The 18,256-nt window shown below is 40.5% G+C and overlaps 1 protein-coding gene across 1 annotated transcript in view; it reads right to left on the reverse strand.

Moving 5' to 3' along the window:
* The window catches only part of LOC126272182 (uncharacterized), a 1,390,907-nt gene that overhangs the window by 150,052 nt on the left and 1,222,599 nt on the right, over positions 1 to 18,256 (reverse strand). Inside the window, 1 exon segment of the mRNA XM_049974835.1 lies at positions 14,753 to 14,888. Within this exon segment, the coding sequence (XP_049830792.1) occupies positions 14,753 to 14,888 (136 nt within the window).

The following is an 18,256-nucleotide window of genomic DNA, read 5'->3' on the forward strand; positions in this document are numbered from 1 at the left end:
GAACTGATGGAAGACATTTCCACTACTGAATCTGGGTCCAGACCTGAGCCAGAAGTGGGAACTGTAACCGAGAAGCTAGACCAGATTAAGATCAAAGGCTTGTCTGGGGCCCAAAGGAGGAAGCTACTCAGGGAACAGAGGAAAAAGGAAGGAAAAGAATGGCTTCCTAAATACAAGTGGAGAAAAGTAAAGGGACTAGAACCCAAGACCTCCAGGAAAAAACTGTCTCAGGTTAAAGAGGACACTCAGACCCCCACAATGTCAAAGACAAGTAGTGAGCGGTTAAGGGAGTCCAGAAAAAACCGAGGCAAGAAATAGGGAAACAGACCGATAGTACTGCAGTCTCGGTTTTTTGGATGGCAGTTATCCAGGAAGGTTATCCACTGGTGGCCATTACTTGGCAGCAGGAGGAACTAGTACAGATGGCCCTGTTTGAAAAGATTGTGGGGGGGGGGGGGGGGGGGTGGAGTCTGGCCCATGTCCCAACTTCAGGAGGGTCTATCTAGATCATGGTGCACTCGTTTTTGTCTGTGAGAGGGTGCACACAGTAGAATGGCTCAAGGACAAAGTGCCCATGATATCCCCATGGGAAGATGCGAAGCTGCTAGTCAAGACGGCAGTGGAGATTCTTAAGACCACAAAGATATTATGGGTACCCAGGATCCTTAAGGAAGTCTCTACCAAGACTCTGTTCAGGAAAATAGAGCCCCAGAACCCAAAAATCCCGACAGAAGACCGGAGAGTGATTAACCAGAAGGTTGCTCTGGAAGGACGAACCCTGGTGGTGGAGGTTGGTGAAAAGTCCCTGAAGGCGATGCGAGAGCAGGACCTAAAACTGTTTTTAGGGTTCTCACAGGTCAAGATGGCAGTAAGACAGAGCCTGGAGGTGCTGCAGATTAATTTGCAGCACAGTAAAGGGGCCTCTGCTGCCCTGAGCCGCTGCCTGGGGAGACAGGAAGTGGACGTAGCCCTGATACAAGAACCCTATGTATACAAAGGGGGTGTATCGGGCCTCGGAGGCGCTGGAGGTAAGCTGATCTATGCTAGGAATCTAAGAAACTGCAAAACATGCATCTATGTTAGAAATGGCATTTCTTTCATGCCAATGATGGATTTCTGCTCTGGGGACTTAGTGACCATCAAAATGCAGCAATGTGAGGGAAGGTAGCACAAGGGAAATTATTTTGGCCTCAGCATACCTTCCTTATGAAGACAGTTCTCCTCCTCCCTTGGAGGTGAGGAGACTGGTAGAGACTTGCCATCGGCAAGGTGACCAACTGCTGGTTGGGTGTGACACCAATACCCACAACCTAGTGTGGGGCAGCAAGGACACCAACAGTAGAAGTGAGTACCTTCTTGAATTCCTCTTAGCTAACAACTTAGAGGTCCTGAACAGGGGCAATGAACCTACATTCAGGAATAGCAGAAGGGAAGAAGTAATTGACATAATATTTGGTTCCATGACGATGGGAAGCTATGTCAAACAATGACATGTGGTGTTGGAGCCATCCTCATCGGACCACATGTACATTAAATTCAAGGTGGAAATGGCAATCAGACAGACCACGACTTATAGAAATCCCAGGAAAACAGACTGGGAGACATATAGGAGGAACCTTGACTTAGGCTTATCTGAAATTAAAACCACGATAAGGAAACCAGCAGAATTTGAGGAAGTAGCAGAGGCTGTTACATCTACATCTACATCTACATTTATACTCCGCAAGCCACCCAACAGTGTGTGGTGGAGGGCACTTTACATGCCACTGTCATTACCTCCCTTTCCTGTTCCAGTCGCGTATGGTTCGCGGGAAGAACAACTGCCGGAAAGACTCCGTACACAAATGAATCTCTCTAATTTTACATTTGTGATCTCCTCTGGAGGTATAAGTAGGGGGAAGCACATCATCCAGAAATGCACCCTCTCAAAACCTGAACAGCAAGCTACACCGCGATGCAGAGTGCCTCTCTTGCAGAGTCTGCCACTTGAGTTTGCTAAACATCTCCATGACACTATCACACTTACCAAATAACCATGTGACGAAATGTGCCAATTTTCTTTGGATCTTCCCTATCTCCTCTGTCAACCCAACCTGGTTCGGATCCCACACTGTGGAGCAATACTCAAGTATAGGTCGAACGAGTGTTTTGTAAGCCATCTCCTTTGTTGATCGACTACATTTTCTAAGGACTCTCCCAATGAATCTCAACCTTACCAACAATTAATTTTATATGATCATTCCACTTCAAATCGTTCCACACACATACTCCCAGATTAACTGCTACCGGTGTTTGTTCCGCTATCACATAATCATACAATAAAGGATCCTTCTTTCTATGTATTCGCAATGCATTACATTTGTCTATGTTAAGGGTCAGTTGCCACTCTCTGCACCAAGTGCCTATCGGCTGCAGATCTTCCTGCATTTCGCTGAAATTTTCTAATGCTGCAACTTCTCTGTATACTACAGCATCATCTGCGAAATGCCGCATGGATCTTCCAACACTATCTACTAGGTCATTTATATATATATATATATTGTGAAAACCAATAGTCCCATAACACTCCCCTGTGCCACGCCACAGGTTACTTTAACGTCTGTAGATGTCTCTCCATTGAAAACAACATGCTGTGTTCTGTTTCCTAAAACCTCTTCAATCCAGCCACACAGCTGGTCTGATATTCCTTAGGCTCTTACTTTGTTTATCAGGCGACAGTGCGGAACTGTATCGAACACCTTCAGGAAGTCAAGGAAAATGGCATCTACCTGGGAGCCTGTATCTGATATTTTCTGGGTCTCATGAACAAATAAAGCCAGTTGGGTCTCACACGATCGCTGTTTCTGGAATACATGTTGATTCCTACAGAGTAGATTCTGGGTTTCCAGAAACGACATGATACAAGAGCAAAAAACATGTTTTAAAATTCTACAACAGATCGACGTCAGAGATATAGGTCTATAGTTTTGCGCATCTGCTTGATGACCCTTCTTGAATACTGGGACTACCTGGGCTCTTTTCCAATCATTTGGAACCTTCCGTTCCTCTAGACACTTGCGGTACACGGTTGTTAGACGGGGGGCAAGTTCTTTTGCCTACTCTGTGTAGAATCAAATTGGTATCCTGTCAGGTCCAGTGGACTTTCCTCTGTTGAATGATTCCATTTGCTTTTCTATTCCTTGGACACTTATTTCGATGTCAGCCATTTTGTCGTTTGTGTGAGGATTTAGAGAAGGAACCGCAGTGCGGTCTTCTTCTGTGAAACAGCTCTGGAAAAAGTTGTTTAGTATTTCAGCTTAATGGGTGTCATCCTCTGTTTCAATGCTATCATTATCCAGGAGTGTCTGGATATGCTGTTTCGAGCCACTTACTGATTTAACATAAGACCAGACCTTCCTAGGATTTTCTGTTAAGTTGGTACATAGAATTTTACTTTCGAATTCACTGAATGCTTCATGCATAGCCCTCCTTACACTGATTTGACATTGTTTAGCTTCTGTTTGTCTGAGAGGTTTTAGCTGCATTTAAACTTGCAGTGAAGCTCTCTTTGCTTTTGCAGTAGTTTCCTAACTTTGTTGTTGAACCACAGTGGGTTTTTCCCGTCCCTCACAGTTTTACTCTGCACGTACCTGTCTAAAATGTATTTTACGATTGCCCTGAACTTTTTCCATAAACACTCAACATTGTCAGTGTCAGAACAGAAATTTTCATTTTGATCTGTTAGGTAGTCTGAAATCTGCCTTCTATTACTCTTGCTAAACAGATAAACCTTCCTCCTTTTTTTAATAGTCCTATTTACTTCGATATTCAGGGATTCTGCAACGGCCTTATGATTACTGATTCCCTGTTCTGCACTTACAGAGTCGAAAAGTTTGGGTCTGTTTGTTACCAGTAGGTCCAAGATGTTATCTCCACAAGTCGGTTCTCTGTTTAAGTGCTCGAGGTAATTTTCGGATAGTACACTCAGTATAATCTCACTCAATGCTCTGTCCCTACTACCCATCCTAAAACATCTGAGTGCCCCAGTCTGTATCTGGTAAATTGAAATCTCCACCTAAGACTATAGCATGCTGAGAAAATTTATGTAAAATGTATTCCAGATTTTCTCTCAGTTGTTCTGCCACTAATGCTGCTCAGTCGGGAGGTTGGTAAAAGGAGCCAATTATTAACCGAGCTCGGTTATTGAGTGTAACCTCCACCCATAATAATTCACAGGAACTATCCATTTCTACTTCACTACAGGATAAACTACTACTAACAGCGACAAACACGCCACCACCAGTTGCATGCAATCTATCCTTTCTAAACACCATCTGTGCCTTTGTAAAAATTTCTGCAGAATTTATCTCTGGCTTCAGCCAGCTTTCCATACCTACAATGATTTCAGCTTCAGTGCTTTCTACCACCACTTGAAGTTCCAGAACCTTACCAATGCAGCTTCGACAGTTTACAATTACAATACCAATTGCTGCTTGGTACCCACATGTCCTGACTTTGCCCCGCACCCTTTGAGGCTGTGGCCCTTCCTGTACTTTCCCGAGGCCATCTAACCTAAAAAACCACAGTCCACGCCACACAACCCCTGCTACCCACTTAGCTGCCTGATGTATGTAGTGGACTCCTGACCTATCCAGCGGAACAAGAAACCCCACCACCCTATGGCCCAAGTCAAGGAATCTTGCAGTCCACACAGTCGCAGAACTGTCTCAGCCTCTGATTCAGACCCTCCACTCGGCTCTGTACCAAAGGTCCGCAGTGAGTCCTGTCGATGATGCTGCAGATGGTGAGCTCTGCTCTCATCCCGCTAGCAAGACTGGCAGTCTTCACCAAATCAGATAGCCGCTGGAAGCCAGAGAGGATTTCCTCCAATCCGTAGCGACACACATCTTTGGTGCCAACATGAGCAACCACCTGCAGATGGGTGCACCCTGTACCCTTCATGGCATCCGGAAGGACCCTTTCCACATCTGGAATGACCCCCCCCCCTCCCCCCTCTGTGACCGCACAGATCTTGCAGACTGAGGGGCAACCTATGGAACAGGACAAGCAGCCATGTCTGGCCGAAAATCAGTATCAACCAAAGACAGAGCCTGAAACCAGTTCGTCAGACAAACTGGAGAGGCCTCACTCGGGGGATGCGTGGGAGGAGTTGACCATCTCCGACAAACCCCCATCTGGAGCCCCACAGTGATGCCCACTGGCAACAGTCTCAAGCTGTGTGACCGAAGCCAGCACTGCCTGAAGCTGGAGGCAAAGGGATGCCAAATCAGCCTGCATCCGAACACAGCAGACACAGTCCCTATCCATGCTAAAAACTGTTGTGCACAGAATGTCTGAACTAATCTACAGAGAGCACAAACAATTCGATGCAGAATTTAAACAGTTATTAAAATACAAGATTGCCTAGTAACTGCAGTAATGCTGCTACTTGCACGTTGCACACACTGCTTGGCGTCAGAAGGAGACTACGTGATTTTATACTATTCAGTTACTAAAACATGATGCTACAACTCTCAAATACTACAATACGCCCAAAATTTATGAATTAAACAACGCAAGTATCCAAAAATATGCAAAGAAATTAAGAATTAAACTATTAAACAAATAAGTGAGCTACGAGTATACGACTTGCTGCTGGCAGCTGCTTATCCAACGGCGGCCATAGTGAGCTCATATCAGGACAACTGTACAATCACCAGGAAGTGCACAAATAGGAGTATTCCTTGGTGGAATAACAAATTGGAAATTCAAAGAAAACAGGTACGGAGACTGTTTAATATTGCGAGACATAAAGGACAATGGGCTAAATATCGTGAGGGCCTTGTCATTTACAATCTTACAATAAGACGAGCAAAGAAGGCATCATGGAAGACATTCTGTGAGGAAGTGGAAGGCACGGCTGCATAAGCCAGACTTCACAAGATTCTCACTAGAGTACCAAGTAATCCAGGAGTTACACTGAGGAAGGAGGATGGGGAATATACAAAGACAGCACATGAGCTGCTGGAATTGCTTCTCAAAACTCACTTTCCTCAATATGCTCTGCCAGATAACACAGACCATTATGTGGCCCCAGAGAGAGAATGGTTCTGAGGCACTTGAAGAAAGGACTGGGAATCATCCAAGGAGTGTACGAACTTCAACAAAATCCAGTGGGTGGTGGGAACATTCCAACCGTTCAAGTCACCTGGCCCAGATGGAATTTTTCCAGCTCTCCTGCAACAGGCAGGAGGAAAGCTTATAAGAGTCCTATGCAGGCTATTCAGGGTTAGCTTAGCAGTAGGAATCATTCCCAATGTTTGGAGGGCAGTGAAGGTTGTCTTCATTTAAAGCTGGGGAGAATGGATCATACCAAGGTCAAGGATATGAGACCAATCAGTCTGTCCTCCTTCACTCTCAAAACATTGGAAAAACTGATTAATGTATATGTTTGGGAGAGGAGGCTAAGTAGGGTCCCTCTACACCTGAACTAACATGCATACCAACCAAGTAAATAATGTGAGACAGCTCTCCATCAACTCAATGGGAAGGTGGAAAAAGCACTTCACTTCCAAGAAATAGCCCTCTGCATCTTCATGGATATCAAGAGGGCTTTAGTAACACAACCTTCGATTCCATGGTAAGGGCAGCAGAGGTGCATGACCTGAGGACCACTATATGTAGGTGGACCACAGCCATGTTTAGTGGAAGGAAGGTAGAGGCTACCATGATGAATGAAAAGATGGTAATTAAGACCACCAGAGGCTGCCCACAAGGAGGAGTTTTGTCTCCTCTATTAAGGAATCTAGTGGTGAATGAACTCATTTAGGAACTAAATTCCAGACAATGCCTCTGCCAAGGATATGCAGATGACCTTGTGATAGTAATACTTGGCAAATTCACTGACACAGTCAGGAATATGGCACAAGGAGGGTTGGACATTGTGCAAAAATGGTGCATTAAACTGGATCTGAGAGTTAATCCTAAGAAGACTGTTGTGGTGCCATTTATGAAGAGACATATTCAGTATGCAAGTCGAAATCTAAAGCTCTTCGATGACACTCTACCTGTGAAGGGGACAGTGAAATATCTAGAGGTAACCTCGGATGAGAATCTAACTTAGACCCCTCATATTAAGAGTATCTGCTCCAAGGCAAAAAGCACTTTAGTGAGTACTAGGAGGGCTTGTGGCAAAACTGGGGCCTAAGTCCCATGGGTATGTGCTGGATATACACCACAGTGGTTAGACCTAGGATTTCCTATGGGCCATAGTGGGGTGGAAGGAGGTAGAACAGCGGGTTACTGCTACAGAGCTTGCAGAGATTGGCCTGTTTAGCAATAACGGGCAGAATTAGCACCACACCAACCGCTGGAACGGAAGCCATGCTGGATATGCCTCCACTTCACCTTTGGGTTAAGATGGAGGCAGCAGCTGGGTCTGGGTCTCATTCGGATATCCAGAATCACACACTAACATAGTGAGTGAGGTAAATATAGGTATGGCTGGGGAAATGCCCACCAACTATATAATATCTCCCAACTGCTTCGAGAAGCTTCACAACATAATAATTGGAAGCAGGGAGCAGTGGGAGAAGTGGGTGAAAACAGTTTGACACCATACGGGGGACATCATTTGGATCACCGATGGGTCAAAAACAGATCAAGGAATTGGGCAGGGCTATACGGGGTTCAGCCAAGACTGGAGAGCATAATCTCTCTAGGGAAACTGGTCTCTGTATTCCAAGTTGAAATTACTGCAATCAGGGCGTGTGTGGAGGAGAATATGAATAGGTGCTACTATGACCGTAGCATCTACATCTATTCAGACAGCCGGGCAGCCCTGAAATCATTGGCAGCTCCTGCAACAATATCTAAGATTGTTGCAGATTGCCACAGGGCTCTGGTGGAGCTAGGGGGAAGTAACAGGGTGTACCTAGTGTGGGTCCCTGGCCACTCAGGGTTCTGTGGCAATGAATAAGCCAATAGATTGGCTAGGATGGGGGGCAACAACTCCATTTAGCGGACCAAAACCTGTCTTGACAATCACCAAGGCTATGATGAAATTAGAACTATGGAACTGGCTTAGGAAACAGCATGCAGGATATTGGACCCAGATCCATAAACAAAAACATGGTAAGGTAATGATGCCCAAGCCATGTTTTAATAGAAGCTCTGTAATCCTGGGATTGTACAGGAAAGAGATCAAACTCATGACTGGACTGATGACCGGCCATGGGAACTCCAAAAAACACCTACACACAATGGGTATAATAGAAGATGACCCTAAAGGTAGGATCTGTGATGAAGATGAAGAAACTGCATCATCCCTAATCTTTGAATGCACGGCATTGGAGAGTAAAAGATACAGAATCTTCGGGACAACTAGACCTGAAGAAATTGTGTCCAACAAAAAACTGGTAGAGGGGCTCCTTGCACTATTTAAGGGCACTACTTGGCTTTACTAGATATACAGGGAGCAATATCGCACAATAAACCTAGTTTCAGTGCAGGCAGTGGCGGGTCAGACATAAGCTGTTTTAGCTCTCCTGTTAACATCAATCAATCATATTTCAGATAGGTAGAGTAAATTTAAATTTGTCTAACTCATCAGATCTGTGCAATTAGTCTGTTTACACAGAACTGCATACAAGCCAAATTTTTAAATTTTTGTTTTTCGATGTTTAGTAGTTTAATGAATAAATTCCATTTCAATAATTATTACTTACCATGTGTGAAAAGTGACTAGCCTTACATAGAACTCTCAGTTCTAAAGTATGGTGTGATGGAGGCTGTAGTTTTTTTTCCCATTGGTTCGACTATAGTGGCATGGAAATTGGGAAAATAAATGAGTCTTTTTCAGGACTTTTGTAGGATATACAGTACAGATAAGAATATAGTTTGGGAGAGAGAAGTGTAAAGAGAGGTTGGAAGTGGCACCAACTACAAGAAGGAATAGGCATACTACTACTTCTGACAGCTTTTGGTGAACTTGAAAAATAAGTTTGAGCTGTTGTTTGAGTTAGAATCAAATGAGTCTCAAACGGATTGTAGGGGTAGACAAAGCACATCAAACTTTGGGCATGAAATGAAAAAGTAATGATGCAAAAAAACCAGTGAAGAGAAAGTAAGTTTTGTTGTTTGGTAGTTCTAATGCTAGAGGTGTTGCCCAAGTATTGCAGGGTGAACTGGGATCAGAATATGAGGCAGTCATATATTTTTTTTAAATTTACTGCTGGTCTGAATCAGCTGATAAAGGATTTATTATCAATGTAAAGACTTCATCAAAGAAGACACTGAGTTATGGTAGGTTGGCCAGGCAATAGTACTGACAGAGATCCTGAGTGCACTATAGAGCGCGACAAGGTTAAAAGTGTGTCCGTATCATATATCATACATACCAGTGTCGAGTTTGCATCTGTTCTGAGATGCTATGACCAATCTAATTTGAACTCCAACAACTTGAAATAAAATTTAAATAAGATTTTTCTTGCTTCTTGTACCATAACTCAAGTATGTATTGTGATATATTGTGTATTTACATATGTTGTGACCATGAAACACATATTATGTACTAAGACATAAGTTGTAATCAATATTTGTGCTTTATTAAATTTTAGCAGTACTGACCTCCTCCAAATAACTGTTTACTCTGAATTTCAGTGTACATAAATGCAAATAAATATACATTTTAAAGAATTTTTGGAGATTATGAGCATTTTGCATAACGTATTTTGCAGTAAACTGACACCTGTGATTTAGTTATTGTGGCACATGGGATGGGAAGGAACACCAGGTGAACTCACTGTATGCCTGGGGACTCTTTCAGCATGTTAGACACTATTACGGCAGCCACTAGGGTAACAGGTTGCAACCAACTGCAGATTCTAGTGAATGTTGTGACAAATGGTGCCTGTCCTCTAGACTCTGAAGTCATACTTGGATTATTCCAGCAATTGGCAGAGAAGGTTGAGAAAAACAGTACTGCTCATGAAGTTGCAATGAAGTTCACAATTTGCAGCACTGACCACAGGACTGATCGTGGTCCCTGGTTATGAATTTAGTGGGGGGAGGGGGGGGGGGGAGGGGGGGGGGGCAACAACAACTTTTAAGGTTCTGTAACTGGCTATGCTATGACTTCTTGGACTTGCGTCATTGGGATGAGAAATGTAGGGTTGCCCTAAATGGAAGTGCCAGAGTTTGAAGCGCTCCTACAAAGCAGCAGAGCATACAATACTACACACATAAACCTATAAAGGTGATTAAAATATAAAACTGATAACAGTGAGATTTGGAGCAAAACTTTAAGCATATACTGAAAGGGTAGGTTAACAGTAAATGGACAAAGCGTATTTGTCACAGTACACAACAAATTCAAATCCACCAAGATTGAAACAAAAAGCACATGCAATATTCTTGGGGTACGACTTGGTATCAATGCTGAGCATAAACTTATAACTGAATCCTTCTCTTGCTCACCTCCAAATGTAATAAAAATAACAGAGAAAACTTAAATTGACAAGCACATAAATCCCCAATTGTACTAAAATCATTGGCAGAGATTTTTTATTATCCAACAACCAACTAGGAAAATTGGTAAGTGGTGGATGTTGCAAGGTGTCCTGCAGAACATTACCACATGTCTTCTCTGAGAATTACCTACATTATGATCAGGAGTCCACTCATGATAAACATATGTTAGGTCTCTTAGCAACAAATAGACCTGACCTCTTTGAGAATGTCCACATCAAAACTGGTATCAGTGAGCATGCACTTGTAGCAACACTGGTTAATAAACTACAAAAGGCAACTAAAACAAGTAGAAAGATTTATATGCTCAGTAAATGAGATAAAGAAGCAGCAGTGTCATACCTCAATGAGGAACTTGCACTTTTAGCTCTGGACAGAACCATATACAGTAACACTGATTCAAGTTTAAAAGAATAGTTGATCATACACTGGATGAATATGTACCAAGAACAGTTTATGATGGGGCAGACCCTGCATTAGGTACAGTCAGTGTACAGAAACTTCTAAGGAAACAGAGACTAAGCTTAATAGACGTAAAACAAAGCACAGGGCTGAGGAAAGGGAGCTGCTGAATGAAATGCATTTGGATGTCAAGAAGGCAATGTGTGGAAGCTTCGATGGCTACTGTAGCAGAACACTCTCAGAAACTCTTTCATGAAACTCAAAGAAATTCTGGTCATATGTAAAGGCTGTTACTGGTACTGAAGTTTGTCTGTGGGCACTCATGGGTGAGATTAGGACTAAAGTTGATGCTAACAAATCAAAAGCAGAAATGTTGAATTCTATCTTCAAATATTCCTTTACAATAGAAAATCCAAGGGTATTGCCCCACTTTAATTCAGTACGACAGCAAAGATGTGCAATACAAATATTAGTGTCTGTGGTGCCAAGAAAAAGCCGAAATCACTAAGAATTTGAAGCCATTTTGACTATTTTTCGACCGTAGCTGCCTCAAGAAATATGTAAAGGTTTAGTGACTGGCAGCGGTAATTTAAAAAAATCTTTAAATATGAAATCACTAAACTGTATCCTTATTGCATTCCACACCAAATTTGCAGCTGAGTTAGCTCCTCTGTTAATCACAACTAACTACAGATAGTCCAAACAAAAAACCATGCAAAGTGGTTAGAAGAAAGCACAGGTCACACCCACCTACAAGAAGCGAAGGAGAAGTGATCCATGAAAGTACTTCCCAATATCCTTGACATCAATTTGTCATAGAATCTTGAAGCATATTCTGAGCTCAAACATAATGAAGCATCTTTGTATGAATGACCTCCATGTCAATGAAAATGGAACATTAATTATGTGAAACCCAATTTGTGATTTTCTCACATGAGCTTGTCAAAGCCACAGGTCAAGACAGTTAGAAAGATGTGGTACTTCTTGAGTACTGAAAATATTTGACTCAGTACCACAACTACACTTATTATCAAAAATATGATTGTATGGGAGATTGGGGAGGGGGGTGGGGTGGAGTATGAAGTGAAATTTGTCACAGATTGAGGATTTCTTGGTAGAGAGGATGCAGCCTGTTATCTTGGATGGAGAGTCATCAGCAGATGCAGAAGAAATTTTGGACATATTCCATGGAAATACCTTGAGACCCTTGCTATTCATGTTGTGCATTGTTTTATATTAGTGACCTTGCAGAAAATATTAATACTAACCTGAGATTTTTTGCAGATGCTGCTTTTATCTATAATTAAGTACTTTCACAAAAGAGTTGTACAAATGTTCAGTCAGACCTTGACTTGCTTTCAAAGTGGTGCACAGATTGGCAATTGATTTAAATGCTCAGAAATGTAAGGTTGTGCGTTTCACATAATGAAAAAAACATAGTACTCTATTACTGCTATGATTAAAGCAATAGCAAGTCACAATTTCAGTTGATGAACTTATATAAATACCTGTGTGTAACACTTTGTAGGGATATAGGATGGAACAATACATACACTCAGTCGCAGGTAAAGCTAGTGACAGGCTTTGGTTAATAGACAGAATACTAGGAAAACAAAACCAATCTACAAAGGAGACTGCTTACTAATCACTCATGTGACCTACCCCCGTTCAAGTATGTAGGATCCATACCAAATAGTACTAATGAAGAGTACTGAATGTAAACAGAGAAGGGCAGCACGAATGGTCAAAAGTTTTTTTGACCAATGGGAGAGTGTCACAATGATGCCGAAGAAACAGAACTGGCAGACACATGAAGACAGATGCTAACTGTCCTGAGGAATCTTTGTTACAAAGTTTGAATAACACGTTGTAACTGATGAATATAGGAATATACCAAAAATCCTGATTTACCACTCCAACGGGGATTACGAGGACAAGATCAGATTCAAGCACAGAGGCAATTAAATAATCATTCTTTTCTTATGTGAATGGAATGAGAAGAGGCCCTAATAATTGTTACAATTGGAAGTACCATGTGATACACTTTTCACAGGGTTTTCAGAGTATGGAGGTAGACTTAGATGTACAGCTTGTCTGTCGGAAGAGTCAGTTTGCAGTTGGAACCACTGTCATATAATCATACCCAATTTTTAAGACATACAGATTTAGAATTTATTCCATTCTATTATAGGCAGGCAGTACAGCAACCATTTTGAATTATTTCAGATTGAAAAACAGCATGAATTAGAAAGTTATTTCCAATAACTTTGTAACACAGAATGTTTTTCAATCTGAAATACATGGAGCTTATTTAATTAATGAACAGTGAAATGTGTTCCAAAGTTAGGAAAAAAATCCAGTATGTAAATGCTATCACACATTGTGAGACCATAGCTGTATAACTATTTTTTTTATAATTTTATCTTTGAATTTACACATTTCTTTGGTACTGTACTTAAGCATGTGTAATAATGTGAATTACAACTTAATCACCTAACCACATGATAAGGGTCAAGGAGGCATACTGAAATGCATAACATAGTTTCTTAATAGTGAATCTAATTTTCAAGGAACTCTAATCATTGCAGAATGTAATTTTCTCCTGTCACCAGTAGACTTTATAGCTCATTATTACATTATTTTATGTATTACAATTTAAACAGTCATGTGTTTATAACTTTATATACAACAAAATAAATAAATAAAACTGGAAGTGCAGACACAACAGCAGAGAACAAAGCCAAGTTTCTGAAAATTTACATTGTTTCAGTGCTAAAAATTGATGTGTATATTATATTTTGAAATCAAAATTATTATTCTAAGTGGCACAGGTAGAAAGAAGAAAGTGCAGCTCACACTCAAAAGTGCATGACAATGAGAAAAGTAATTTGTGGTCTATAACAGAGAAGTAGGCAACAGTCAAGATTCCAAAGCAAGAGATTAATACTTAAAATTATTATACAGCCTTATCATCTCCAATGTTATTTGTAACGACAATTACTGGAAATGAAAAAAGAAATAAGGAAGGGCAAGGAAATGAAAATGAATGATTGGGAGTATGAGTAGAACACCAAACAGATTAAAAATTATAAGGGGGTAAGAAAAATAAAGGCTTAATGTCCTGTTGGCAACGAGTTCACTGAAAATGATGTGTAGGTGTGGGTTACACATTAAAGGGGAATGAAATAGCCAACACCCTTTTCAAACAACTCACCCAAGATTTTAAGTAATGTGATTTATAGAAATCATGAACTTAACTGCTGAAGTAGGCTTTTAATCTCCCTCCTACTGAATAGGAGTCCTTTGCCTTAAATATAGCAATACCTCACTCCATATGAAACTGGACATGCAGAGGAATGGAAAATGGTAAACATGTACTGAAAATAGCTAATGAAATGAGAAAGAAGATATAAATTTTAATAGACTATTGGACATACATAATTGAACATAAGGAGTACCAAGAGTATCAAAATAACTCCAAAAGGAGAGGAAAGAGAAAGAGCTGAGAGAAATATGCAATGGGGAAAGTAAGCAGCCAGATTTTGAATGATGTGGAGGGAGATACAAGCCAAGACTAGTTACTACAACTTATGCTTGGAACTGTTTATTTTGCACAATCAAAACTAACTCCTCTGTTTTTATTTTTAAACAAGAGTATCTGTTTTTCATGTTCCCAAAGAAGAAGTGGTTATGCACTTTTCTTCCCCATTCAACATGGCTAAAAATTAACAGTGAAAAACTTTTTAGTATACGATAATAGAAATCATGGGAAACTAAAAAGTAGCAGTTATCATCATCATGGAAATGTCAAAAAATCAACTAAAAGTTAGAAGTTGTATCTTACCAAAGTTTCTATGAGACCTTTCCTGGATTGCCTGAGTTTCTTAAAGTAGCCAAACACATCAAAACAGTCTTCTTCTTCAGCAAGTTCCATGTTTGAATCTACTGCCAGATAAACACCAGACCGTCCTCCTCCATCACTGTTCATGCATAAAATCATAAAATATGTATTAGCAGAATAAAATTATTACAGATTTACTGAGAACTTTTGAAAGTATTTACAGTTTTTTTAACATATCTCTAATTAAATACAGAAGACACTGAAAAAATGACCATAACCTAGAAGCATTTCCCTCAGGGTTGGAGCTGCATAACTGAGGCCGAGTATCTTGAGAAATCATATATGTTAATAGACAAGTAATGGAAGAAATCTCCCCCCCCCTTTCCACCCCTCCGACTCCCCCCCCCCCCCCCCCCCCCCCACACACACACACCTGCTGCATGACTATATCGCCATGTGTTTCTATTGATCATGTCATATTTTTTAAAAATAAAAAGAATTACAACTGTAATGGACCTTATAATGATGATACATATTGTGTCAGCCAATTACATTGTACTGGCACTATGGCTCGACTGGCGTGAGACTACATTACCTCAAAATTAGATTTTCATGTAAGTTGTCAATGTATTTAATGTGTGTACATAGCACTCAAGGTGTATTTTACCGGTGATACAGTTCAATTGTTCCACTGCTTCTTACAACAGAATGCAAGAATAATGATTTGCTCTGATACAAACTCATGTTTAGAACTCTGGTCTATTATTTGGATGACAAAGAACATGTTGGAGTTAATGGATATCTTAAAATAAGTACTGCATTTAATACATGTGACCATTGTGGTGAGAACTATTCACAAATTTGTTGCAGTTAGAAAATTCCTATACTTCAATATATACATGTTTAATGTGTTAGTTAATATGAGTGATATCTTTGGCATATTATTTCAATTAAAACTTGTGAAAAATGAACATATCTAATAGTGTTAACAATAAGGTGGGCAAAGCATTGACATTCATTTGAACTCATCATGAGCTACAGAGGAAGGAAGGGGGTGAGGGAGATATGGTGTGTGTGTGTGTGTGTGTGTGTGTGTGGGGGGGGGGGGGGGGGGGGGGTCACACACGCACACACGCACACGCACACGCACACACACACACACACACACACACACACACACACACACACAGAGAGAGAGAGAGAGAGAGAGAGAGAGAGAGAGAGAGAGAGAGAGAGAGAGAGAGAGAGAGAGAGAGAGAGAGAGAGAGAGAGAGAGAGAGAGAGAGCGGGGGGGGGGGGGGGGGGGGGGGTAAAAAGTGTATATAGATTTCTCATAAAAAATTCCAGTTTTAATACAATATTCTTGTAATAACTGACAGGACTACAGTAAGTTGTAAAAAATGTTCTTTGTGTCACTGTATGCTTTGTTTTTCCACTTCATGCACCGGAAATACTGGGTGGACGATTGCCAGAGAAGTAAACTTTGTTGGTGAAGATTCTAACACTTAAGGAAATACATATTTTACTTTTCAGTATGAGATATCTTGGTTGAACCAAGTTACGTATTGAAAACCATTCAGAATTCAGCTTGTAGTGTAGGCAATTTCATTGTTTCTGTAACAAGAGAAATTTTTCTATTTTTTTGTAGAAGCATTTGTGCATCACATAAGCATCATGGCTATGCAGTGCTGGTTTTTTAAAGTTATTTTAGAGCTTTATTCTCAAAGTAATGAGCAGATACACTTGTGTTACAATAAGTCAATTATCATTTTGTTAGCCGAGTAGTGATTTTATGAATTTTGTTGGGGTTTCAGTTGATTAAGATAGGAAAACAAATGGAAATGGGAGTAACTAACAAGAGCAATGTTCAGAAAGCAATGTTCAATGTTGGGCTACTACTACACACGCTTCAAAGAAAAATCCACTAATGAAGCAGAGAATGGATATGCTTTCTGGGATGATATCCGTTATGTTTAATCAGATAATGGTTGCATCAGTAACACAGGAAGTTATGCCAACAAAGCAGGAAGCATCCTAAACACTGACGAAGGAGCTTTCAGAAAACCATGCTATTTTGGTGAAGGAAATTTCTAAAAACCAAACCACTTTGCTCAACGTGATTTTTGAAACCAAAACTGCACTGTAGAAAGAAATAATCAAATTAAGATAAGCTCAGGTGGGGTTACCTGAAGCAATGAGAATGTTGACTAATGAGGTAGGTGAAATAAAACAACCTCAGCTGTCATTGTCTGAAACTGTTTGACAGTTATCAAAGAGTAAGAAGTTCATAGATCAAGAGAAAAGTTAAGGAGTAATTTGAGTTGCAGGAAGAACAATTTGCAACCAAATTTGTGGAATGGACTTCTGGCAAAGATGAACAAATTGCAGTGGAAATTCATAGCAAAATTTCATGGTACAATTAACCACATATCTAACAAACATGTTGTTCAGCTACTACAGTACAGAATGAGCAGCATGATATTAAAGAACAATCAGGGAAAGATGTCTCATAGTGGTAGGACACCATTAAGGAGTGAGCAGATTTGATTAGTTAGGAACTATCTGAGGTAAAAGGCATCATGTGCAACACTCGATCAATAGTGCCTGAACCTGAAATGATAACTGGAATCTAACCATACACAGTCTGAGCACTATGAGCCAGCTGTTCAACTGTTGCAAAAATGGCAATATGCTGTGGATGCTGTACCAAACTACCCATCTATGCTTAGGAAAGAAAATTTAATTAAGCACAGGTAGTTCTAAACTATTTCTTTGATGTGTCTCCTAATGTTTGTGGAGTGACATGCAGAAAATAGTGTTTATCAGTGGATACAGTCATGGTGAATCTTCACTCTGGGCTACACAGGTGAGCGAATACTGTTGTACTTCAACAAATTTGATAGATCATTTCTGACCATTTATTAGACAAATGGGAACAAGAATACTTTAGGAAGGAATTATCTAATCCAGAACCATTTAACTTTTAGAAGGGAAGTATGAGACATTACTTTGAGGAGTATGTTAATAACACACAATATTAAGATGACATGATGTCTCAGCACGGTATTCTGAAAATACTGAAGGTGAAACTGCCTTTCATGATTGGAGAAAAGTTTCTCTCTGTATCTGAAACAAATTTACAGGAATTAATGGTTGGGTAGCTGGTTGATCGAATGGGGGTAAGGGGCTAAACAGCAAGGCCAGTATCAGCTCTCAAGCAAGGGTTCAAGGTAGTGGCATCTACCAGGAAAGTTCATCTGATGAGAAAATCACATAAGTGTAGTAAAACCAAGCCACTGAAGGAAATACTGGTGCCAGAGCTAAAAAATGATTTATAAAGAAGTAAAAATATACAAATAGGATTGGCAAGTAAGTTAGAGCAGGTAAATGGTCTCCCAGGGCTTGGTTGTGCTAAGAGAAACCCCTCCAACATCTGACCCCAACCAATGTAATTAAGGCCTAACACATCTACAAAATGAAGAAGCCTTCTAGTCAAGACATTCAGAA

This window comes from Schistocerca gregaria, chromosome 5, assembly GCF_023897955.1.
Source record: "Schistocerca gregaria isolate iqSchGreg1 chromosome 5, iqSchGreg1.2, whole genome shotgun sequence".
In the NCBI taxonomy this organism is placed as follows: Eukaryota; Metazoa; Arthropoda; class Insecta; order Orthoptera; family Acrididae; genus Schistocerca; species Schistocerca gregaria.